This window comes from Cynoglossus semilaevis, chromosome 4 (assembly GCF_000523025.1).
Source record: "Cynoglossus semilaevis isolate Cse_v1.0 chromosome 4, Cse_v1.0, whole genome shotgun sequence".
NCBI lineage: Eukaryota > Metazoa > Chordata > Actinopteri > Pleuronectiformes > Cynoglossidae > Cynoglossus > Cynoglossus semilaevis.
This window is the reverse complement of record NC_024310.1, coordinates 3,155,091-3,182,419: the sequence shown is the minus strand read 5'-3', so window position 1 is coordinate 3,182,419 and position 27,329 is coordinate 3,155,091. Positions and strand designations below refer to the sequence as shown.

Genomic DNA, 27,329 nt, shown 5'->3' with positions numbered 1-27,329 from the left:
TATATATACTTTTTTTCAGACTTTACTGTGGCCTGGTGTGACAGTACATTAATGTATCATGTCATGTCAAGACAAAAATGTGATAATGTTTCTCCTCATACTGCACTTTTTCACTCTTTCTTTTTAACACCTTAAGTGACAAGGTTGTTGCTAAAATTGATGAAGTCGTTTTATGCATGAACATTAACTGGTGACAGCAGTTCTTTTGTCAGACGATGCTCGTAGAAAACAGTCTTGCTCATTATTGTTAGTATCAGTAAATAAAGCGCCCGCGTGTCGTTTTGAAAAAGCAGCTTGAATCAATGTGTCTTTTAATTTAATTTGCTGGACTTCCGCTTGTTCGGTTTAAGATGTTCTGACTCATCCGCCTGACTCTGATTAGAAAATATAAATCAATAAGCACTAATGGCTCCTAACTGGACTCTCCTCAGCGATGCAGTTCATCAGTAGAATAAGTGTTGAGATCATTTAATAGTCACAGTGCAGTTAGGGCTGAGCAGTAGAGTGAAAATATAAACTGGGACCAGCTTCATTTATTTATTTTTTTGGCGACCCGGTGGGGAACCACAGGACAAACAATGCCAACATCTACTTTTTTCACTTGTTGCATTTGTGCCTCATTAAATGGTTTTCTTTGAAGACAGTCGCTTAAAGCCGCAAAAGAAAACTTCAAAGATCTGCGACGGACAAAGTTCATAATGTGCAGCGAGGCAGCAGGACGCCAGGCACGTTATTGGTGCCGCGTGGCTTTGTGTTAAAACACCTTCGTAACTGACGCCGCCTGGACACTGCTGTGAATATTGACTGAGCGCCTCATTTTTCAGACATGTGAGCTGGAGGATCAATAGTTAATAGTTGAAAGACAACTGGGGTGGAGGGCGTGGGGCTGGTGCAGTTTGGGAATGAGGGACAGAGAAGAGCACGAGGTTGCAAAACCTCTTGTGTCTTCGCAACAGGAAAATGCTTTTTATGATTTTTGTCCATTTTCAGTGAATTGATTTTATACTCCAGTCCTCTATTGTTTTTAACACCCTCAGGATTTTTGCCTGAGGTAAGAGAGACTGGGGTCCTACATGGTGGGAGGAGACTGGCAGCGCCCCATTGAGCATGATGGTTGGTAGCGGGCTTTCAAAGCCTGTGGTCAAGCTTATAATCGTAGACTGTACGCCTCTCAAACCACTAAAATAGAAGCGGACAAGTATGAAAAATACATGCCCTCTAGCTGCTTCTGGTGTGCCGTGGAACGAGAAGGACTCACATGTAACTGGAAAGAGATTTAAGTGAAGAAATATATAACATTCTGAGGCTTTGAACAAAAGGGAATATACAGTATATTATATATGTTATAGTATGCAAATGGATGGTTTTATTAAATGTGCAAGCGTTCTAATCATTAGTTATAGACTCCAGCAATTAATTACATTCAATTATACATTACAAATCCTCTTACTGCTCTGCTGTAATAGAGTTTGTCAGTCATTCGTCTCCACGGGGAGAGCAACCAGGAGGAACCTCAGATCAGCTCCAGCACAGACAGGCACATCTGGTCATCTGCAGGGAGACAGTGTAACGCTGATGATTTAAACGGAAGTCGTAAAGATGCCCGGGCTTTATTTACGATGCTGCACACTGGTGGCTGAGTGCACAAATGGTTGTAAAAGAGACTCCGATAACCAAAATAGTAAGTGCTCAAGTTCCTCAACTCTCATTACCTGTCCATCAGCTGCTGTATTTATCGGTGCCGTGTCCTTGAGCAACACCGCGAGCCCTCGCAGAGTTTTGAATAATAGAGTCAAATAACTGTAAATGCTATGCTATGAATCTACCACTACACTTTCATTGCAGAAAAAGACATCTGTCCACATGAAATGATTTGGACCAAAGCCCACGCTGCCGCACTATATGATCTGGCTGAATATTAAAGTCATAACCTTTTTACAACACTCCTTGGCAGGGCAGCTTTTTAGAGGCTTGATGCTAAGTGTCCTTGACATTCCTCCTACGCTGGCCTCGGCTGTGTCGGCTGTGCTCCAAGACCAGGCTCAGGAACATCTTCCCCCGGACTGTCACCTTGTCTGAAAAGCATTCACCCTGTTCCTGCTTTTGAATCTTTGTCTTTCCATCCTCAGCTGTCGCTCTCTCCCCTTCTTCCACATTTTCACTCCGCCTGTCTCCTCCTGTCTCCTCCTCTTCCCATCACTCTTCCATCTCTTCCTTCAGCAGAGTTTGACAGTCACTTCAATTGTCCTTTCTCCACCTCGACTCACTGTCTAGAGGGTGACATGGAGCTACAGAGTGCTGCGGCGCAACATGCACTCGCATATCTCTGTCTCTCAGGAGGGAGTAGGCCAGGAGGGAATGGAGATACATGGGTGTCTTGGTAATGCATCTTCTGTGTAGTAAGAGTGGGGGAGCAGATTAGGCAGGACACACATACACACACATATCATTGTGCCCCGCTGCCTGTGACTGACAGAAAAGTTGACATTCATGCTGATTGTAGAAGTGGAGTGTAGGTGGTGACAGGTCCTTGTCAGAGCGACCCAGGTCAGAACCCCATGTCTTCAGCTGTGTTCATGTGCGCGTGCACGATTGTGTGTGCGTGCGCGTGTGCACGTGTGTGTTTGTGTTCCGATACATGCATTCGACTCATGCATGCATTCATGCACAAGTCCAACAACAGCCTGTTGGGGCACAGCTGCTCATCCATCTCTCAGCATGTCTCAGATCTGCTGACTGTCACTGTTCATGTGTTTGTTTACCATCAGTACCCTCAGCAGCTGGTCTGAAATCAGTCTGCTGTCACACTGTGTACAGAGCATCGTGAGCACAGCTTGCCCTGTTTCTACCCAGCCTCATTAGGTGTAGTCACCACCAGGCTGGCTGAACACTGTAGCTAACACTTGTTTAAAGTCACCACTGTACAGAAACTCAGCACTTTTTCCCTCTCCATAAGCACTTATTCTACAGCCCTGAAGACTCACTGCCTCTCAGGGAGGCAGTAGCCTGCAGGAGAATTGGACTCCTAATGTGATGATTTCTGAATTTACACTAATGCTTCACAAAGAAAGGAAGCAGGAGATGAGAATGAAGATTAATTGTTGTCTGCCCTTTTTTTTACATTTATTTACAGTATATAGCCCAGATCCTCTTTACCTTGATAGTCAGTGGAATTAGACTTGATCTCCAAGGTGCGGAACAGTGACATCTGCTGACTTTTTAAAAGCTGATCAAATCAGGCAGTAAGGATAGTTAGTGTGTATACAGTATAAAGAGTGGGTGAGTAATTTCCCATCATTCCCTGAAGATCCAGAGATCTCAACCTGAATTATCGCCACTGTACTGTGGAGTGATGTGTCTCTGACATCTCCCACAATGAGGTATTGTCTTTAGGCTCGAGTGTGTTTCCACACACTCAGACAATCTATGCAGAAGAGGACAGAAACTGTCCTGCAGAGTCCTGGTGGAAAACCTGACAAGTGTCACATTATGACAGAAAGACGGCATTTCATGGCTCCTCCAGTGTAAATGTGGGATTTTTACACTTTAATGACCAAGAGTAGATATAAAATCTGCTATTAAAAACAAACAGCTATTAAATCAAACAGGACATTGAGGAATAACATTATCTGGTATCATATAATGAGCATTATGTTCAGATACAAGTACTACAGTATTTATAAGACTGATAATGTGGGTTTTTTTTCCTTCTTTTTCTTTCTGATTTTCATAAAATTGAATGTTTTTACCCATTTTTAGGTAATAGACAAATAGAGAAAAAATAAAATAGAAAATGGAAGAAATGCAATTCCGGCAGATGTTCAGCATTTTATCTCTCACAGATGGACAATCTGCAGCAGAGCAAAACTCATTAAAAAACAGGAGGTGTAAACAAATGTTAGCCAGAAAAATTCAAACTAGCTTTTATTTTAGTGTTTGTGATTTAAAGGAGACTCCTGCAGTTGACAATGACAACAATGGCTGCAGGCCAATTTAAATGTAATACTAATGTTTATTTTTTTCTTTTCACATTTGATCATCTCTACATCTCACCTCCTGCATGCAGATGTTCCAACCACACAGAACCAGAATAACTTTACACTTTATCAACAAGTAATTATGGCTAAGAATTACTTCTGACAGTCCTTGAAACTACAAGAGCAGAGCAGGATTAACTTCGATTAACTCTTCATGGCTGGTGATGAGGATTCTTGCTGAAAAATTACAGCTGTCAGATGAACTTGATTGTTGTCTTGCTAACATGGCGCTCTTATCCTAGATTTCTTTTTTTAGTTTAGACCCATACATTTCTGAATGTATATGGAAACATATAACAATGTGCAGTAAATTCTGACATGAAGTCATGCCATGTATGTCAGACTAGAGTGACATTCGGCAGGACGTACACTATTGACAGACCACCGTGCAGGTGCTGTATTTCAAAAAATGATCGATCATCACATGGGATGATGGGTGTGTTGTCGGGTCGTTGGCTGATCACACAGACTTTAGTGTGCAACAGTTGCATTAATGACATGTTTGACTGTTGTGTATCGGCGTGGGGTGAAAAAAAAGTAGAGCGAGGAACATGTTTGACTGTTGTGTATCGGCGTGTCCTTGCGTGTGCACAATGGATGGGGTGAAAAAAAAGCAGAGCGAGGTGCAGAGAGGGCAGGTGAAAATAGAGGCAGAGCAGTGAGAAGTCATTTTCTGTGTCTGACTTTTTCTATCCCGGCTCAACTCAAAGTCTGCACTCCTATGCCAAACACAAGCCTATAATCTAGCCTCACAGTAATGAGACATTTTCCCACAACAATGGGCCGGATCCCTTTATCAGCTGGGAGGAAGAAAGAGCGCACAACTTAGCTCTCTTTTATAGAAATTCAATCACTGAACTCTATTGTGGTTTATCAACAATTAACCTTGTTTACCGCCTCCGAGTTGATTGACATAAACAAGTCCACAGTGTACAATGCTGTGTAAAGAGTGAAACCGCCGCTCACATCAGGAGAGAACAAAGTTATGTAAGGAGTTGACGGGAAACTCACTAATAGTGTGGAAAATGAGAAAGCAATGATATCGTTCAAGAACGGAACAGACAGCTCCAACGCTCCACTGTGCGTATAATTTTTCGGCTCAAGAGGCGGCAAATAAACAGCCGTCCTGTCTTTGGCTCCAACACCTGCGTTACAGCTGCAGCTCTGGTAGCAAATGGTTTGTGAATAGAAGTGTTTTTGGAGGGTCGCAGGATGTCACCCAAAGCGTGACAGGACGCAAACATTTAGACAACAAAAGTACACTCACTGTCAGGCTGGTTCTGCTGACGTACTATTGTGTTAAAATGCATAAACATGGTTTTTGTTTGTTTAATTGTGCCCCAAGTGTAATGTTTAGGAAATATAGCAGTGAAATATGTTAACATTAAAAATATGGAAAAAAGTCAAAATATAACGTTACATAGTGAATTGCTGAACAATGATGCATCCCATTTTCTTTTCTTTTTATAATATAGAATAATAACAGTGTATCACAGTGTGTTGTTTCAAAACTGTGGCTCACATCCACCAATATGTTACCCTTAGAATTATATTGTGAGAAATATTGCAGAAAGTTTCCCTGAGATTCTCCGAATGTATATTTAAACTTTTAAAAAAAATAGTGTAATAGAGTAAATATTCTCCTGTGTGTTACCCTGTTAAATACAGTGTAACACGGCTAATTGTTGCTAAAATATGCCTCACATTCTTCTAAATGTTAAACTTAAATATACATGGTTACAACCACTGTTTGTATTTAATATAGTAATATAATATAGTTATATATATATAAAGTAATATAGTTTAACTTATATTTTTTGTTATGTAATATCTCTCCATAAGATATTAGATATTCAGGTATTAATATTTTAAAGTCAAGTACTTTTATTTGTGATTTGCATTTATTATCACTTTTTATCATTTTCAGTCATTAAACAACTTTAGCTGTTATTGTGGGATGAAGCACAGATCTGGCCACACACACATACTCACACTCACCCAAAGTTAAACATCCAGTGATGGGTAAAAGCACATCAGCAGACAACATAACATATTCTGCAGTCATGCAAACAAAAGGACATAAATGTCTCTGGGTCTTTTATGCGTCTCCACTCTGAAGTTTCTTAAATCAGCTGCTTAACATAAATTACCATTTGCCAAATAATGTAACGTCGCACACCGAGGTGAAGTGTTGCCGATGAATTAAACATGAGGGTATGCAAATGACCAACCATTCACTTGCCAGCCAAAGTTCCCGCTTTGCGATTCACATCCGTCAACATTCTGCGACATCTGTCTCCCTTGCTCTCTCCACTCCTTAGGCTCCAAACTGGCTTGGCGACGTGAGCGGGGTTGGGCGGAGGATGGTGTGGAGGGTGCTTCGGGCTGCACAGTGTGTGTGTATATTTGTGCCCCTGTCCAACCTGTGTCCCTCACACCTGCAGTGTGCCGTAATTGACACGGCCAACTTTTGCACTAAACTTAAAATTACCCATGCCATGCAAATGAGTTTCCAGCAGGCATCTGTGGCTGAGTAAATTCTCCAGGTTCCTCCACCTTCTCTGCCTCGCCTCCAAAAGCCCTGCTGTTGCAAACCCCAAAGGCCACCGCACCACCTTTTAGCAGAATAATGTGTGGAAACAGACAGCAATTACTCTATGTGCATTGTTTAGTCTTTTCCACAACAGCTAGTTCAGGGCTGCATGACATATTTGGAAGGATGGCAGAAAGACGATTTGAAATCGGTTAAGAACATTAAAAGTAAAGGTTTAAAGAATAAGTATTAATTTCTCATTTTTATGTTTGTCAATACTAATTGATTATCTCTCCTGTTGTATTAGCAGTGCAGTAGTTGTACTTCCCAAAGACACCTTTTCATTTTTCAAATATAAAAAAATTGAATAATAAAGTGTGGCTAAAACTTTTGTTAATGACAGCCATCAGAACCAGGTCCTATTAACTTAATCTGTCATTTGGGGCACGGGGCAAATGTGAGAATAACAAGGAATCAAACCAGTAAACTGTTAGAGCCACTGTGGGTCCACTGTGAGGTTTTTTTAGTTTTTTTTTAACAAATCTCTAATGATAATTTCTGTGTAAATGTCACCTAACGCTCCAGAAATAATGCTTTAAAACACATTGTTTCCAAGCAACTTGGTAAACAAAGGACGTTAAAAGCCGGGTCGTGCCGCTCTTACTTCTAATCACAAAATAATTTTCATCTAAATCTGCTGCCAGCCGCTCACACTCCACACTTTGAAGTTAGAGCTGAGTGCAGCTAATGACAGCCGTGTTAGAACAGAGCGTACGTTGCGGTGTGAGGGTGAACTTTAGTTTATGTGCTGTATTTTCCAGGGTGATGCTCCTTCTTGCAGAATGTCACAGTTCAAGAACCACATCCCAGATAATACTGTTCTAAAGATACCATGCTGTTCTTTCTCAGAGAGGGAAAGAAATAGGCAATGCATTTTACCACATATTCTGTGGGTTTCCATTGTGAATTCTATTGTTAGTAGTATCTCAAGGCCATACCCGCACTTTCTTGCCCCCGGTACTATACCGAGTGTTCCTGCAAAAAAAAAAAAAAGTTTGTCGGTGAACTGTTGTTGCATTTCAATTGTGTCAAGACTAAGTGAAGAAAAGTATGTGCAAAAATACTAAAAGAAGATATGTGTTATTTTCATGTCTCAAGGTAAAAAGACTAATGAAACAGTTGTAACAACTGCTCGTTTGAGACGTCTGTCAGTTTCCTCCTGCGTGTTACCTTAGGTGTTTGTTGCCGTGGCGGGTTGTAGAATTTGTTTTCTTCCTTTCAGAATGTCTTCCACGAAAATATGCGCAGTTTCCAAGTGAAGTTCATTGAAGCTAATAGTTCTTTTCTGTATTAGTTATCTCGCCCGGTGCAGATAAACATAAACGTTGGGACATTTCCCGTTTACTGAGTTCCATTGATTTTTGCATCACTGCTTTAAGTGCTTCCAGAAAACCTTTTAACAAATAGGTCTGCACCTTACTGCATGCATGGATGCACTTCTTATTTTCCTCAGGAATGTTGCCTCTTTTACAGGTATAGATGGGTCTGTGTGTGTGTGTGTGAACACAAAAGTATTTTGTTGTACTTTTGACAAACTTTCAACTATTATGCTGTGGTTCTGTTGTTTTATTTCCGAAGGCTATTATGTAAAAGAAATAGTCATATGAATTACCAAACCTCACATTTGAGTTAGTGCTTTATTTTGTGTCATAAACTTCTTCAGATTAACTGTCTTGTTTTTGTAATAGAAAGCTGGAGGATGTAGCTTTTTAGCTTTAAGAAACCTTCGGTATAATAATAATTTTCAGAAAATGGTTCCCAGCCAGCGGAAGTGCTTTAGCATATTGAATGGTTGCAGTCAGAAATGTCATCCAAGAAAGGAGCAGCCAGACAGGCTAATTGACTGCAGGATCAATGTAATCAGTTTTTGCTGTGACAAATAATTTTTAAAAGGCAAATTATAATGGATCAAAGCCAGTAAAGAAGAGAAAGAAGTCATTCATTCAACAGAACATCAATACGAGTATCAATATGAGGTGTGAGGGACAGTTCAGTGTCAGACTTTGATACTCAATAATTCTTCTGTTAGGCTCTGTGGGGTCGTTAACGTCACACGAAACAATTAGCTAATCATAAATGGGTTTAACAGTACCTTTTATACCAAAGACCATTTGGTGTGATTTATTTTAATTATTAATCTAGTAGAGCAATAATCTCTTTAAAGACTATTGAAATCTTGTAAATGTAATTGACATGTTAATAGACGGCAGGCGGGCAAAAATGAAAAAAACAAGTCGGTTAAAAGACGGAAAAGGAAAATGGTTGCGTCTTTTGTAGCATCTATTTAGTCAAAGTGATTTATTGTCATTGATCCACAGTAAAACGAGATTTGTCCCCTGCTTTTTACCACCCACCATAGTGAGCAGGGAGCAGTGTGTGAACATGGTGCCATCCTCATTGGCACCTGGTGGATTCAAACCTGCGTCTTTCCTGATGCAAGTCCACTTACTAGTACAGTAATATGTGTTATGTGTGTTTCTATACGGCTGAAGTCTCAGAGATGGGAAGATAAATGTTTAATTATACCCCAAGTAAGTTTCCACTGAGGAATCACTTTTTACTGCCGCCTTTCTTAGGAGGTGCAACATCAGATAATTCACATTTGACCCTGGATTTCAAACATCACTGTCCATTAATCCAGACGTAGGATTAGCTCCTAGAAATGCCACTGTTGCAGGTTTCGTATTTGCCAGTGTAGTGTGCATTTTTTTCCCTTTTATCTGCATTTCAAGACCATTGTGCACTCACCTGCTGCTAGTGTTTAAACCCTGGTGTCCTACAGCTCACAGATTGTCTGCACTGAACACTCCATTCCACACAGGTTCCCTTTACACCACCAAATTATCCCACGCAATTAAAGAGATAACTGACACTATTACCATCATGCGCAGACAGCTGTATTCTCCTGAGGACAAAGACAAAGACGTGAGAAGATGTATTGTATAGTCGTTTGTTTTATCAGACAATATGTCACGTCTCATTTATCCGTCATGATAAAGTCGCTCTCTGTAGATGTGTGTGGATCACCGATAATCCTGCAGTGAGACGTCTAGTCAAGGGACATCTGACCCAATAACTCAAGGGGGACGAGATTTAAAACACACTCTGTTTAGCGGGTCGTAGATTAATGCTTAATAAGATTCTGGTGCGGAAGTTGCTTTAACCTGAAATAAAGAATTCAAATGAATTGAAAACCTTTTCATGAATAAAGAAGCATCAGCAAGCAAAATAAGAATATTGTTACACATTCAAAGTGGGATATTTCATTTTTTCAAAATAGCCAAACAGGTTGACTAATTTCAAAATTATTTTTGGTTGAGTATAGTGGTTGATAAGGTGGCGCTGCCTCTCCCCTGTGCTGCTATCTCCTCATTTAGGTCCCTCTCCCCATTCTCATCCATTCATTTTTACCATTGCATTCAACCTGTTCAGTCAACATTAGTATTGACTGCAGACTTTGATTTTAAGACAACCATATGCATGTTAAATTCTGATGAGCCAGATAAAACGGCATGTTGGGCTTGATTTGGACCACGACCCTCGAGTTTGACAAACGATTTAGTGTTGATGCTGTTTGTTTTTCCACCTTTTCTGTATGTTCTCTCTCTCTCTCTCTATCTGTCTGTCTGTCTGTCTGTCTCTGTGTCCATCGTTCTCTGTCTATCATCTTCCCTCTTTTCAACTGGCACCAAAGCACAGCACAGGCGAAGAGACTATGCTTCAATAACAATTCCATGGCAACAGATTTTTCAATCACACCGCTCCAATCATGATATCCTGGCAGTTAGTCCAGGGAGAGCTGAGTCTGATCAGCTTTTGGCCTTTGATCGTGATCCTGCTGATATTTCAATCATCGTGGTCTAATGCAGTATTCACTGGTCTCCATCTCCATTCTGCAGGGGTTTTTTTTCTTCTTCTTCTTTTTCTTTTTCAACTTTACTTCTGCAGATATTTCCAGTGTAGTTGTGATGCGTTGTTTCTGTCGTCCTGGTGTTGTGGAGGTGTTGTTACCAGTTGTTGCGGGCGTGAAATGTTGCGGCTCTCACTGAATATGTGTTAACCCAGGCAGAACAGCTGTTTTCTAACCAGCCACCCATATCACAGGGCCCCAAGGTTGTTGCTTCACAGCGTTTCTCTTCCGAAGGATTTAACAGCCTCGTGCTGTGTACGAACATTTTTCGTGACTGATACTCCAGACATTCACTATTGTTACAAACGACACATCCTGGAAGTGTCTCTACAATGTATTTCATGTGCCTGGATTTTGATCAGTTGATATTTTCTTATATAATGAAAGCAAAAAGTTTGCTTTTTGCGTGTTACTTCAATCAGAGTCGTCATATATTTTTGTTTTACCAGAAGCCCTTTCTAAAGCAACCCAACCTAGGGTTGGGTACTAGTTAAAAACAAACCAAGATTCTTCAGAGGGCCAGAATGAAATCCTACAGTTGTGCTTTTTAGCCCCTTCTCCAATTAGAAACGTTTTTGTACATTTTTGTCAGTACAGGATGAGAAATCACACCCTGCATGGATCCCATCTCAAAACATCCCATCATTAACATTAGACAAAGAAAAGCAATGGACTGTACTTTGGTAATATGTTGGGGAAGTGTGTGTATGTGTGTGTGTGTGGGGGGGGGTCCCTCACAACACCTCACACAACACTCACAAGATTGGAACCAGCAGCAGAAGGACTGCTGTTTTTTTTGTGAATCCAAAAATTTTAATAACTTTTTTTAAAGAATTTTTGTTGTGAGAATCCACTAAAGCTATGTCGACTTTTATAAACAAATCTATAAATCAAAGTGATTACAAACTGGGTCGAAATACGGGTTTGTTTTGGTTTGACTCCTGTAAACATCCTGCCTGTGATATTCTTGTAATTAATTATCACTTTACCACTGGAATTAATTCTTCTGTTGTCGGACACGTTCAGCAAATTTGTTTACAGTATATCAACTCTTCCTCTCTCTGTCTCACCAAGACAAATGAGGTCTTTGCTAATGAGACATCCAGGTGCTGTGTTCTTTACGTGCCAAATCAGCTGGAATTCTCCGGAAAACAATTAGTCAGATATCTGTCTGATCGTCTCTGTGTTTCCCACTGTGTTCCCATGTTTCCGCTGACATTCACAGGTATTTTTCTGCCGGTAATTGGAGCATTTACACAAACAGCTAATAGTTTTACAAGTTTCTGGATATTAGGTGGACTCAGGCTGTCAATCGCAGTCAGTCAGCCTTGGGTTTGACTCATCGCTCATTAGCTGAGATGCTAAAGATCGTGGTTAATTTCTCTTTAATTTAACCTGCAATATCTAAGTGTCAGTAAACATTAAGCAAAACGCTTGTTCAATGGCACGCTCATAGGACACAGTGATTACCAGGAGACACAACACTACATGAAAAATCTTTATTTAGCCTGTGAAACATTTTTAACATATCATAACTAATCAATTCAAGTTTTTTATTGTTTTAATTATTTTTTTTATTTTTTATTTTAACTCGCCGAGTCCGAATACAATCAGCGATATAACTTTCGGTTGGGTTGGGTTGGGTCACTTGAACTGAACAGAACTATTTCCATGTGTCTATATACAAATGAACACAAAATTTTAATTAAATAAGTCTTGACTTGGGGAGGCATAAACGCCTTGTTTTCCCACTGGAACGTATAGGAGACATTAGCTTATTCAGCTCTGCAGCATGTCTTCATGTGTTTTATGAATGTACTTGCATCATAACAGAACAAATCCCACAGTACGTCTTGTTCCTGTCTTCGTCCCTGATGTTAAAGTATCTCTAAACTGCTGACATTGTTGACCTATTTAAGTGCACATCCCATGAGGACAGTGAGACACTGGACTGCAGTAGGAAAACACAACTCTTGTTGACAGCACTTGGTTGTGTTAAAAAGTTGTTGCCGCTTGATAGGCATCTGTTTTAGAGTATTTGAATGACCTTGAGTATTTTGATGAGTATTTGACGGTAGTCTGGCCTGATGACTATTGTTGCGTGTTAATTGTTAACTTAAAAAAATTGCTGTAGACTATCGCGACTGTATCATGAAATGAAATATAGCAATATATCAGCGTATTGATCCCGCGACCCGGTAACGGATAAGCGGATGAAAATGGATGGATGGATGGATGGATCAGCGTATTTATATTTTCTCACACCCCTACTCAAATACTTCCTTCTATGGATATACAATACAAAGCACAAAACTTTCTAGTGAATATAACACCGGAGGGGTTCAGTATCTTATCGTATACTTTATCTCCTTCTCTCCCAAAAACTCAAACAGATATTTTAACTTTCCGTCCTTGAGAGTAAAGTGAATCTGAGCAATAGCAATGACCTCCATTCGGCAGCAGCCAAGGCAGTGTGACAAAAGGGACACGACGGTGAAAACGGATGCATTTTCAACTTTTTTTTTTGAGTAAAATCCAATCATTGTTGAACATTTCAACTATGATGGATAGCATATTTTAAGTCCTCTACACCTTTGTAGTCAAAGAGTAAAACTTTTACTTCTAAAACTGTTTCACCTTCACTACTACAGCAAACAATAGAATTTAAAAGTAACCATTTATTTTCATTTTAAAGCTCCTGGACGTGATCATTTTTCACATCATTCTTAAGATGAACTGGTAGACTTCTGTCTTTAGCTATAAAACTGATGGATTCATCTGAGTGGTTGGAGTCATTTCCCAGGCTGGGTCATTATCGGTCTTCAGTTATTATCCAACATGCATGTAGAATTAATTCATCTCCTAGTCATTTTCATTTCTGTAGGATATATTTCTAACAATGTCTGTCAGAATCAATGATAACACTGTGTGAGCAAATCAAGCGGAACAGTTAATGACTTCCCCCCAGTGTAACAGACACAATAACTTAATCCTAATCCCACATCCTTCTCTGTCTCTTCCCCCTTTTTCCTTCCCTTCTTCCTCTCCTCTGCAGCGGAGCCACTGGACGGTGAAGAGTACCTGGACATTATAGGCATCATGAGGAACCAAGCAGGTCGTTACGAATGCAAGGCCAGCAATGATGTGGCCACACCGGATGTCAAATACGTCAATGTAGTTGTCAACTGTAAGTAATGACCCCCTCTCACTACACCTCCAACCCCCACCCACCCGCCGCTACTGTGTGCCACTTTCAGAACTGATCAATATTCCCCCTCTTGTTTAATGTCAGACTTTTTCAGCAGATGATGCACTGGGCAGATTAAAGATGGAGACATGAAGGGGCTCGGCAATTTAAAAACTTTTGGAGAACCCTTCTGTTTTCTCAAAAACGAGAGTTAGATCTGTGGCTTTGATTTCAATGCTAATTTGCTCCGACCATGTCATCGCAGCTGAGGCACTCATACGACAAGATGGTTAATTGCATCTTGTAAAGGGTTGATGTTCTGAGCTGAGTATTTATGTCGTATGTTGTGGAGCACTGATGAACCACTCGTGGGATTTTACGTCTCCACCCATGGGAGCCACACAATCCTCTTTGATTTGAACAAATCAACTATATAGGCTGTGACTGTGTAGGTTATGTATAATTAATACAGTCTTTATGTTAATGAACATATTCTATATTCATCTGCATATTAAATTGTATTGCGGGGGTTTTGCCCTTTTTTTTACCTAAACTAATTTTCAAAAAAATGAAAAATGTGCATCTCATGTGATGCATTATTTTATTAATGTTATTTTCAGAATTAGTTGTGTAAAATGTGTTATGTTTCGACACAATTGACACACAGCAATAAAACAGACAGTCAATTTCACCTGTTGTGATAAAAGCACCGACTGCACTCACTGCTGTTTTATGACACAACATATCAACTCTGTGTTACCCTGCAGACCCACCCACAATAAAGAGGACCCAGAGCTCCGAGACACCGGTGGGCCGCTTAGGAACACTGCAGTGTGACGCCACCGCTGTGCCTACCCCAGAGTTCGAGTGGTACAGAGACGATAAAAGGTAAAACTCTCAATACGTTTAATTGTATTTGTTTGACGGCAGCTTTCACTGACAAACACCTGCAAAGAGGCACTGCTGCATATCTGCAGACAATTATCTGATAATTCCACTCGTCCAGAAAAGAATAGGATGAATGTGAGAACATCTGGCTGCGTCAGGTTATTTTTCAAATGGAATTAAACCCACGAGCTAATAAGGAAATAAAAAGGTAATTTGCAAGCTCAATCTGTGTATCATATAATAGAATTAGCCCAATCAAAACAGGAGCCGAGCTACGTGGGCTGCATAAAGCCAGTCAGACAAGCTACTGAATAAAGTACAAACCATTAGTCTCTGGTATCACAAACAACCATATCAACCCTATCTACCAAGGCTGACACCTTTATGCTCTGAAGCCTCTTCATCATTGTAATGATCCTCAGTAATGGTTCCTGGATGAAGATTTTTTTACCCCTTTGTCAAAGCAGAAGAAACATCAAAGTCTTTGTCAGAAGCTTTACAGACACGTAAAAAAGTTTTACTGTACACAAATAACAAACAGTGCTGTGATTAAAGTGGTACTACAGTCGTACAAGGTGTGAACCATGCAGTGGCTTTCGGCGAGCCCTGTGTGTCTCATGAATTTCAAAGGGCGACACACGATCATGAGGCATGAGAGTCACATATTTATACAGCAGCAGACTTCTGGCAAAATCATCGTAACATTTTCTAAAGAACAAAACAACAAGAGGATCATGAAAAAAGTCCTATTATACAGAAGTGGGCAGAGCCTTGTGGACATAGTCTATATGGGGAGTCCCCCCCCAACCGCAAAACCCCCACAATTCTCTGAAGAGTCTCTGACAGCTTTGATTTGATGTAGTTTTTTAGTAAAACGTAAACTGAATATATTTTTGTGAAATCGTACCCAAAACCTAATTATTTATCTGAACCAGAATTGTAATCTGTTTTGATCTTGTCCTATTTGAGCTTTTTTTTTTCTCAAAAGTCCTAAGTTATTTTTCTTACAAAGAAAACTCTCTGATGGAATCAAAACTGTGTTTAAAGTTTAAAGTGTTTAAAGTTAAATGGAGAGCACTTGGAAAAATAGCTTTGTTGTATTGACAAATAAGGTTTTTTTAAAAATACTTTTGCTTTTTTTTTTGGTTTTTATTTTTTTCCCATATCGATAATTACATTGTTTGAATCAGTCACAAATAACACATACATCTATTTGCTGTTGTTTATCGTTCTGCTCCAGCAATAAACAGAAATGTTTATAAATGCTGATTAATCAAGGTTAATTGTGGCTCATCTTTGTCTGCACTGTGGCTGATTTTAGTAATTGGTTTTCCACCACCCTTAAACAGGGTCTTCTTTGTAAAAATGTCCAGTCAGAATCCTCAGTCTCTGGCTGGAACTTAATGAAGACAAGCACAGTAACACAGAGACTCTGTCTCCTCAGATGCACACTCTCTCTGCCTGAGAGATTCTTAGATGTTTTAATTATTTCGGCATGTTTCAGGAAACTGCCGTCAGTGTGTAGTACGACACTGGAACTTCACCACTCGATATGTCTGCAGTCATAAAAGCTTGGCGTCACTGTGGCAGGCTGTAAAAAGGAAAGCACTGAAATGAGGAAAACATTACTTTCTGTTGAAAAAAAAAACCCATTGAATACTTCTAACTCTGTTCAAGCATTCAGTGAATGTGAGCATTAATCTCAACAACAGCCAGAGAACAGGAATAAACCTCAGGTCATGTCTGTGGGTTTCAAATGAATAATCCCTTTAATGGAATTCCCAGAGTCAGAATGGCTTCTCCTGAGGTCCTTCCTACCCCTCATCCCCAAACGGGGCAACAGCTTTATCACTTTATTCTCAGTGCCAGACGCCCTCTGTGTCATTTTAACTACTGCTTATTATGGATGTCTTCCCTTCAATCTGCCCTCACAGTAGTCCTATTGTCACATGGCTGTGTTATGCGATAGCATCATCTGTGTAGTTTGATTATGACTGATCACCCACTTAATCACTCACTGAGCCGTTATTATACTCTTAATTGCACATTAATATGAGGGGACAGCCGTGGGTTTTTTGTCATTCTTTTGAAAAGAAAAAGTAAAAAGAAAAAAATCTGACATTTCTCTGAAAGCAATTTAGCTTCTACAGTGAATGAAAATCTCAGTAATCCTTTTTCTCATACCACAAGTAATTCCACTGAAATGGAAATCAGAATGCCGGCACTGTCTTGTCTCAGGGAAAGATTCGAAAAATGTGTTGTCGCAAAAAAAAAAAACTTTCAATAGAAAGCTATCAATTTAAGTGACATGCATGAATCGGGAAACATGCTCTGAAAGGATCTAAGTGTAATGACATACAAGGATAACACAGTCGCTTCAATTTGACACAAAAACCCCTACATACCAGTGCTCGGCTGCAAAATCACCCCCTGCATCATTCTGCCAATCCAAGAGTCTGGAAGACAAATGCCGAACCTCCGGAAGCATAAAAATTCACAAGGAAATTGCCCTTATCTCCTTTTTCACTTGCACCTAAAACTACAGCAGTAAAGTTCATTGAAAATGTTCCTGAAGTGCCACAAGTGTTATCACTGATATGATCTCCAAAGTTATGGCCCTATCACGGGAGAGCTTGGAATGAAAGATTTATGGTTGTTGCAATATTTTTGCATTATCTGCTGTTTTCTACCTCCATCTATCTCTCTTGTTTTGTCCCCTGGAGGAATGTGTGCCTGCTCAAGGGCCCCCTCCCCCCCCGGTTCCGGTGCATTTGCACTTTCTCCTTGGATGGTGATGATAATGCACCATAAAAATGTCATTTATCCTTGCATGGCTAGTTCATTTTATAGATATCCTCCCAAAGAACCTCTTTAGCCAGTTGGATCTTATTTACCTGATTGTTATGTTGAGGTCTCGCTCCGCTGCTTGTTTCCCATTTAATCAGTTTAACCTCATCAGTACACAGATCAGCAAACAGGCCGAAGTCTCAGAGATTTAAGTTTCAGATGCTGTAACACATGGTGACTGCCTGGGAACAAGTCTGTAGTTTAGGAGTCGTGTTATTTACGTGATGACATGTTTGATAGAGAAGTGTTTTCTAAACTGATGCTGTTTGTTTTTTGACATCCAGTGACTAAAGTGTACAAAAGGATGCTAAACGTTTGTACTACCAACCCAGGGGATTGCCGTTAGATATTGATACTTTAGTATACAGTATACATCACTCCATGTTTTATCCCTTTCTTGATAGAAAGACATCAGTTGTGAATTAATAGCATTGCAAGTATTTTCTGATGTTGTCGATCTGAACCAAATTACGGAGGTGTGTTTGTGACATCACCACCCAAATATGTCTTTTTGAGCAAATTAGTAACCGCAGTCATGAGGGGACCGACGAACAACGCTATCAGAAGAGGTTCTGAATTCACGTCTCTACGAGTTTTCCAGTTTAGAAGAAAAAAATGTATTGGCTAAGTTTATAAGCTGTGATTATTTCTAACATCCAATATATTGGAGTTTAAATGTGTGACATTTGCTCTTCATATAATGACTAATCACAATGGCCTTTACCTTGTCCAAACAGATCATCAGCAGATGAAAACTTGATAAATCTGACCTTTAACAGTAATTCAAGTTTCGGAATGAAACCAGGAGGTGTTTATATTGATTTTAGAAATGATTCAAAATCAAATTATATCAGTTTTAAATAATATCTCGTACTTGAATAAAACTCAAGACATCAGCTCAGTTTTGTAGTCGTTGTGTGGAGATACAGTATTTAGGTTATATATTCCACAGAGCTTTGTTTACTAGTGACTCAAAGCCTGGATGCAGTAGTCGGGTACTTTGTACTTTGCTCTTAAAAAATATATGCTGATAGCTTTGTCATAAATAATAGCTGTTAACCCTCGATGCCGTGCTATTTTTTCCTCAGCTGACATGAACTAAAAATTGTGAAGATGCCAGCTGATGACAAACACAGCCCTGGCTAACAGCCACATAAATACAGATGTGTGGACTTTGCTGGTGTGTTCACTGACGCTTGTTTTTGAAGGCGATAGTTTAATCGTTTTATAAGAACTTTAAAGATATGGCATGGGAATGAAAACATCAGAAGTTAATTTAATTTCTCTTCTGCTAATGAAGGATCATGTTAAAGACTGTAGAATGTTAAAACAAACGCGTGTCTTTGATGCTTTTTTTCTTCTTCTTTAACTAAGGGAGAAATACATTTTCCCAAGACTAAGGATTTACAACCACTGTGCGATCAATGTGACAGTGACAGGCAGAGCAATTATAGAACTTTCCACTTGGTAGGAGCTGATGGCTATTAAAAACTTAAAAAATATAGATATATATTCAGAGCAGTTGAATAAGATCTCTCTGTGTGTTTTTCTTTAATTTCTGTGAGTATGTGGGTTTTCTGTTATGCAGTACAGTGTAAAAGTCTAAGGCCACGTGTACAATTCTATAGATATTTACTACTACTACTTATATATACAGTAATTGGTACTTGGTGTTGAATTTATTTTTATTATTATTATTATTATCATTTTAAGAATATTCCTAAGATTTTCTTTCTCAGATTTAATCATTTCTTATCCATTTTTTTTCCTCTCCAAGCATTAGTTCAAACATGTATTAAAAGCATTTGACATCTTCTAGTCTAATCATTACCATATCCCAGGCCTTGCACTCTGTTCAATTTACTTAAAAAAAGGTCTGCTAACCTCCCACAGAGGGCGTCTTCCGAACAAGCTTTTTCTGAATTTTTGAAGGGTCATCTTGACTTCATCCCAATAAAGCTGCCAGATACGGGGCTTTTTGCTTGACGGATACTGCAAAACTTTTTATTAAACTTTGAAAGTTGTGTGAAGTCTTGAAATACTTTTGGCCGCACATAGTCTGTAGGAGGATTGAGATAGCATTTAGGTTCTTTATACCCGGTGCATTCACTGATGCAGTTTTAATGCAAAAATATTGAATGGCATACTGTGTGGTCATTTGACTCTGCTGTGTGTGATGGAGCTTCACTGAACTGAGGCTTTAATATATAATTGTTAACACATCTATGTTTGATTGAAGAACTTAATGCTGAGGCGAAGCAGCTAAAACAAGACGGTAGCATAAACGACAGTAGCATAAACGACAGTAACCCCTATGAACTCAGCCAGTGTCGTTACAAACTTTAACGGCACCCTGTTGTAAAAGTAAATAAAAGCTTTGCAGGAGCTGTTACTGTTGTGCTCTTGAAGCACTAACCTCCACACAAGTGAATGCAAATGAATGCATAATTCCAACAAGGCTGCTAAGCTAAGTGATTAAGGTGTTCACATTAACAGACTAGAGCTATTTGCATTACCTTCCCTGCACATTTTATTTCCTTACATTTTGGCTTTACAAAGACACGAGTGGAATGTAAAGTAAAAGTGAGTCAGCACTGTGTCAGAGCTGTGTGAACATAAACAATGTCAAAATAAATGAACATTTGGAGAGGACACCCACACTAATAACTGTCAGCGGAAAAGTTCAAGAGTTTAAATGCACATAACAAAACAAATGCATCAAAATGAAGATGATTGTTATGATTATGATGATGATTATTATCATTATTATTGTAAATTAAGTTAAAAACATGATCAGATAAACACATTTTTTGTTAGTTTGTTTATAGAATTTTGTTTTATATTGTGCAAATGCAGTCTGTTTTTGTATGTCAATTGGGTTTTTTGGTTGTTGTTTTTTTTTTGTAAATCATCCCCTTTAACATATTCAAAATGAACTTTCCAGTTACAATAATAAGAGTCTGCAGCCAACGTTGAATGAAATTCCTGGCCTGAAGTTGTCAAAACACTTAGTTTGTCAGCGCTGACAAAACACAGCCTTATTCATCCCAGAATTCTTAGCATTCCGGTTGCAGATCCTCCTTGACAAAAGGAAAAGGAAGTTTGGCCAGAGCAGTTAGGACGTGTTACACATACGTCCTTTAACTTATTGTTGTGACGTCTGTGGATTTAAAAAATAAATCTGTGATGCATGTGAATGGGAAAAGAATGTACCTTTTTGAAGTACACTAGCAGCTTTGGTCAATGGTCATGGCGGGGGGCAGAAGGGGGGGGGGTGATTGATTTTTATCAAATGAAGATTTACAAAAAGGTCAAAAGTTTTTAACTTTCCTTCCATAAGTAAGAGTGGTGACTCACCTCGACCTCATTACTGTCGCTCTTCTGTCAGAGTTAATGTCCTCCGTCCGTTAGATTTGACTTTTTCTTTGAAAAATTAATGAAATTTAACATCACAGAGTCTCAGATTTTTTTTTGAGGTGAGAGACGGTGCCGTCCACATAGAACTAATTAGCGTCAGTGGACTGACCTGTTGTGATCTTAAAGCAGCGGGCCAGCAGTTCATGACTGATCACTGTAACCACAAGGCTGTCAGGACCCTGCCTGCCCTCTGGGTCTCGTCTCACTGGCAGAACGGTGAAGAATTTTCCACCATCTCTGATCGTTCTGTACAGAAGGACCAATCATGGCTTCATGACCAAAGACAGTGATGTGTTCACCGTCTAAATGGACCCAGTCTGGAGTAAATCACTTTGTCCATGTTTATAACATGAGAAAACTTCAGAACGGGCTGTCAGCCAGCGTGACAGACATTTATGGGTGTTGTTTTTTTTTTTGGTTTTTCTTTTGCCAGCTGATAGGTGGCTGTCACAGCCAGCAGACCAGTTTCAATCATCTCTGGGTTACGAGTCTCAGCAGGACCCTCCACTCGGTTTAATTTACCGTGGGCCTTGAATCATAACAGTTCTGTCACTTTCTCAGACGGTGATAACCTATTTTAGTTGCTCCCAAACTCAACAGAATCAAATCTGTCCCTCTGATGATTTGCTTCAGTCTTCCATCTCTGCCGGCCCTGCGACTGCAGTCCTGCACACAAACTGCTTGCCCTCCACTAAACATGGGGGTCAAATCATTTCAATCTCCGGTTTAATGTAGCAGAGTGTCTCCATGAATCATACGGGCAGCACTGAAGACGGTCAGCAGAGCAATGCTGCCCTCTGGCTGTAAGTGGATGCTAAAAAAAAATCAATACAAGAAGAGTGCAGATGTTCTGCCAAGTTTTCTCAGAATGTGTTTCAGTCCATTATGTCAGGTAAGGAAGTCAGCTGGAACATTAGTGTATGGACAATAAACTCCAAATAATAGCGTTGGGAAAAACTGGGCTGCAGATCAAAGTTTGCCATCATTTAAAGTTCTGCTGCGAGAATAGAAAAGATCCAGTTTTCTGTCCTTTCTTCCTCCACATTTCTGGGCTGAATGTTAAAGCAGCTTCAGTGCAAACAGAGCCAGAGAGAAATGTTCACAGTGAAAACTAACCTCCATCGCTCTTGACCCGTTTAGGTCATTTTCTATCCCCTGCTACTGCATTACAATCACTCTCCGTAATCTATAGAAAGGATGAGTGTTTGTCTTTGGCTCCCTGTAGTGCTGTGTATTATCTGAGTCTCTCAGCCGAGCTCTGTGGACAGACTTTTTAATAGTACAGTCACTTCTCACCAAAACGCACAAGATCTGCTGCTGCTGCTGATGCTGCTGCTGCTGCTGGCCTTATCAGTGGAGGAGGGGCGTTACTTTTAGATAGAGTGAGGACACTGCTGTTATACTTGGCCTCTATTATTCCCCCCCCCCCTTTTTTTTTCACACACGCACACACACACACAGAGTCACCGTTCCGATGGTGTCCCTATGGGAAGCACCTCAGCACTTTATCACCTCCCACACTCCCCAGCGAGCTAAATTATGCTGTGCCATGATGTGCATTTTCCTTTTATGTTAATACTTTCCATCAGCCAAGGGATGTGTCAGCATAAACGTTTCCTTCCCCTGCTCAAATTCCGGTTACTGCATTACCCAGACTTAAGCAGGATTAAGTTGGGGCGCCTTAAATGAACTTCACATCAGTCATTCATACAGAGGAGCCAATCAGCACGGAGCACACAGCATCTATTGTGCATTGCTGTGTTACTCAGAGAGTTTATTTAGCTCCAATAATGAAAAGAAACAGCAGCGACGTGTGTTCACTCCGAGTCAGCAAACTGTGGGGATTAATGTGCTGTGGAAGAAGTCCGAGGTTGACATAATTGATTTCTGGAAGTTTGGTGGTCATGGGGGGGCGGAGACATTTACATGAGTTTGACATATTTAAATAACAAACTGTTGTTTATTTCATCTTAGCACAGGCCTGTAGCACCACTGCCCCCCCCCTCCTCTCTCCCCTTCCCTCCCAAGTATTGTCTTTTGTAAAAAAAAAGTGCACCAACCCACAAAGGTCAAGGTTTGCTCCGTGGTTAATGCAGCTCTGTGTCAAACTGTCAAAAATGAAAATGCTTTGTTGGGAACAGGGTGAGAATTATGTCCTCTCATGATCCTGACTCCTACACCTGCTGTAATGACGCTGAACCCTGCTGCTGCAGCACAACCTACACCTCCCTCTGGAGCTGAATTAATGGTGTTAGATAATTAAAAAACCTGGCCTCACATACATTAAATAGTGGCATTAAAATTAGCCGTTGTTGTTTGTTTTCGTGACTGTTCTGAAGGTTGGTAATTAATATGTGAGGCTATAGATCTGTGTCTCCGGCCTCGTGGTCTTTAGTGGGTGGCAGAATCTGTGTTATTAAAATTGCATTGAAAAATGTTATAATTTATTCATGGCAAACATTTGCAGTGCAGAGGGTAATTTTGATGGAAGGAAATCTAATACAACAGTGCATTCTGGAGGCAGCGTGTTGTGCATCACCATAGAAAAAAAAATATTAACTGAATATTGTTTAAGGCAGTGGTTTTCAAAGTAGGGGCCACCAGGGGGCCCTAGAAAATTTGAGGGATGCTAAAAAATATTTAAAAAATACATATTTATCTTTTTATAGCTATTTGTCCTCAATCATGCAACAAGTAAACTGCAGTGATCGTTGGATTCTCAAGTTTCCAATGGTGTTTGAATGCACCTCGAGTGACTTCGGCATGTGTAGACTTATGTTATCAAGCTGCTCTGCTTCTTAACCTGGTGTGCAGCTAGCAAGCACATGTTTGTTAATAATTTTCTTATGCTAAACAGGTTTAATAATTATTGAAAAGTGAATAAAAGTAAAAGTCGATGTTTTCTTACATTTTTTGTAGCATTGTCTGTGGGTGTGCAAACGTGGTCCACGGCCAGAAGCTAATGCTGTTTGACATTAGGTAAAGGACTGTAAAACCACTCATGTTAGAAAGTGGCTAAAGGTTAGCTTCCCTTATTTTTAGAATGTGTGTTTTTTTTATCTTTATGAGAATTATTTGATGTATTTCATCCAACAATTACACATGCTGGAGTGTCTTCCCTCTTTTTATCCCTGAACAACAATAACCGACTTTATAATTTGGCTGAAAATCTCACTGACTTCTCTCGTGCTCCGAGTCTTCTAATTTCCATTAAATTCTCATTTCTCCAAATATTGCCTCATTTCATGTGTTTCTCTTCTCCTTTCATCTCCAGGCTGTCCAACACCCAGGGCATTAATATCCAAATTCATGGCATGACTACTGTTCTCATGATTGCCAACGTGACTGAAGAGGATTATGGGAACTACACCTGTGTGGCCTCGAACCGACTGGGTGTGCAGAATGCCAGCCTTTTCCTCTACAGTGAGTACAGCTGCAACACTTCTGGTCATGTTTTTTAAAGTCACATTTCAAGCATTTAATGTTATGTTTTTGGTAGGGATGCAACAATACTATAAGATACAAGTAAACGTTTAAAAAAATGTACCAAGGCTTCGCTTAGGCTTTAAAATTCATGTCTATTTATTTATTTATTACCTTAAACAGAAAAACCCTGCAGTCCTGTGTGTGTATGTGTGTGTGTGTGTGTATGTGTAAACATTTGCCTTTAAAATACTCAGTAGGGATCAGTGCGTAGCTGCTAACCAAAATCAGTCTGGGGCTTATTTCTGTTTGATCTTAAAATAATGTGATGAAAAAAGTGAGAGAAAATAAATGTAATGACTCTACACTATTGAATATTATGCAGTTCTGCGATGCGTGACTAAAGTGTGCTCAAACAATCTGAGTATTTATTTTCACTTCTTACAAATACAGAGCACATAAGATGAAGGCAGAGTTTTGTTCTGTAGAGAGAAAAAAAGAATCCGATGAAGTATAACTATTAAACAGGCGAGGTCAAGAGCAGCCGCACTGCTGAGTGATAATACGCTAATTAATTCTTTGATGTATTGCCGTGAAAAATGTTTGAAGTCACTTCAGTAAGAAAATATCTTTATCCAGTGATGATCAGTAACACTGCTCCACCAGCTGCTCATTAAGGTGAACTACAAGCTCCACAGATATGAAATGTAGAGTATGGATTGTTGTCTGGTGTTTAGTCAGTGGTGCAGCAGGACTGAACTTTAGAACCAGTGGAGAACGCTGGGTGAACAGTTGTCTGTGATCTTTGTCTCTGTGGAGAAGAATACTAACGAAGGAAGACTTGAACTATTTCATAAAAATAGTTCTGTCGGCCGGTATCAGCCATTACTGGTAATACCGTGCAATTGTTGAAGGATCATAAAATTTTCAAAATAAAACTTCTTCTCGACATTCTTCTGTTAGTATCAGAATCTGAATGACCTTTGACCTGTTGGTTTGAAACATTGACAGATTATCTTTGAATGAAAAAAGTAAAGGGATATAACTGGATTATTTTTGAATGAAGTCAATTAGTAAAACTGAAGTACATTTTTTCACTGTGTTCCAATGTGGCCTGGTACCAAATGACCTACGCACCTGGGGTTAATGACCCTAAGGTTAGATGACCCCTGATCTATGGGAATGTTGAGGCGCCAATTTTAATTTTCCAAATCTAATAATACTACTAATCCTTACTAGTCTTAGTAGGAAAATAAATAAATAGAAGTGCTCTACTTTGTCTTAAATATGTATCTCTATCATTTTCCATGCTCAGATTTCTTACCTTTTACTCCTTGACAGATGAGCTGTGGCCAAAAAACATTTTGATGTATGGCTTCCTCTTTGAATTATACAGTCATAATGAAATATTTCTAAGCCTATTTCCATGTCATCCTTACAGCAGCATATGATTCTTTAATATCTCATTATAAGGCCCAGCAGTAATGATACCTTAACGTGAGTATTCAGAAGGTCACGTAACCGTAAAACTTTGTCGTGGATGAGCTCAGATCCATCAAACCTGGAGAAATTACTGCAAATAAATGATGACTGACTTCATCTTTTTATGACAGATTTTTAACAGTTTGAACGATAATTCATCTGCAGTAATCCTGAGCCCATTTGGTTACAACAATGGTTATAACCATTACTGAGAGACGGGTAGATTCCACAACCAAGGGGTCAAAGGTCATACAGTAGCAGTAGTCATCGGCCCTGGGCCTTTACACCAGGACATTTCTTATATTACCAGTTTAAGTATTTGTAATTGTAGATGGATAGTATCGGTATCGGGCCGATACTTTATTGAAACGTTCGATCTTGTTTTGTAGTTGTACGTAATAATGTGCAGATCTGGCAACCTGATGGTGATGCTTATGTCCCTTATGTGGGAGTTTATTTGATTAGCAATTTAAGTGAGACTTCATTTAAATGACAGCAGGGGGCAGTGTTGTCAAATGAAAGAAAAGTACACTGTACTGAGAAACAGTCTTTTTAATTCACATATCTTGATTTCTTTTCTTTTTTTCATTTGACATGTTTTTTATTCGTTCCTTCTCCCTTTGCGTTTTCTCAGACACATCTTGAATGCTGATGTTACTCTCTGTCTACTTCCTATCTATTTACTTTCCTTCCTTCTATCTCTGTGCAGGACCTGGGACAGGTCGGGACATCAACGGTGCCGTCTCTGTATCTCAATCACTGTGGCTGCTGCTGGCCTCCTTCTTCTGCCTTCTCATCAAGTGTTAATACCACTCCCCTCACCTCGCTCCTCCTTCCTCTCTGGCTCTCTCTCGTCTGACATCCTATTTGCTACCTTGTTACCATTTTTACCCTCCCAGACTGTTTGCGTCATTATATTAGAACCGTACTCGCTCTCCAGCACTGCTTCCTGGTATTTGGAGGAGAATAAGAAAAAAAACATGGGTCATTGAGCAAAAGAACAACAACAATAACAGTGAAATGAAGAACAGGACAAGCAAACAGTGCTCTTTAGAAGAAATGCATTGCTTTTATTTTATTTTATTATTATTATTATTTTTTATCTGAATGCACTTCTTTGTTTCTGCTACATCTCGTCTGTGGGCTCTGGATATGGTTTTGGGGTTTGTTGTATTTTTTTTTTTTTGTCTTCAGAAAGCAGATGACCTCTGCTCTTAGAGAAGCCAACAGTCACGTGTCTCAGACATACTGACGACATGAGATATATTCCTTTTTACTCCCTTTATGTTAACTTAAATTTTAGAAGTAACCGAGTGTTTAACTGGTGCAAATATGTGTAACATGCAAAAGTTTCTGCCAAATATTCATCTGGTGTAGATTTGAAACTAACACACAAAAGGAAAACAAAAACAACAGCTTTTTCTGTATTGACGATAAAGATATTAGAGTCTGTGTAATCCTAATGAGATGCTAATAGGGAAGCCTTTTCTCTTTAATTGTTAGCATTGTTAGCATTGTTTATAGATGCAGCGCTAAACAGCAGAA

General features: G+C 39.6%; 1 protein-coding gene across 3 annotated transcripts in view; it reads left to right on the top strand.

Moving 5' to 3' along the window:
* lsamp (limbic system associated membrane protein) overlaps positions 1 to 27,329 on the top strand; it is a 415,526-nt gene that overhangs the window by 383,370 nt on the left and 4,827 nt on the right. For 2 of the 3 annotated variants that reach the window (XM_025054913.1, XM_008308629.3), the window contains 4 exons: positions 13,596 to 13,727; positions 14,495 to 14,615; positions 24,154 to 24,302; positions 26,494 to 26,630. In XM_025054913.1, the coding sequence (XP_024910681.1) occupies positions 13,596 to 13,727; positions 14,495 to 14,615; positions 24,154 to 24,302; positions 26,494 to 26,591 (500 nt within the window). In that variant the 3' untranslated portion in view covers positions 26,592 to 26,630. Of the gene's footprint in view, positions 1 to 13,595; positions 13,728 to 14,494; positions 14,616 to 24,153; positions 24,303 to 26,493; positions 26,631 to 27,329 lie in introns of those variants that run through there. The other variant, XM_025054914.1, reaches the window with a different exon arrangement.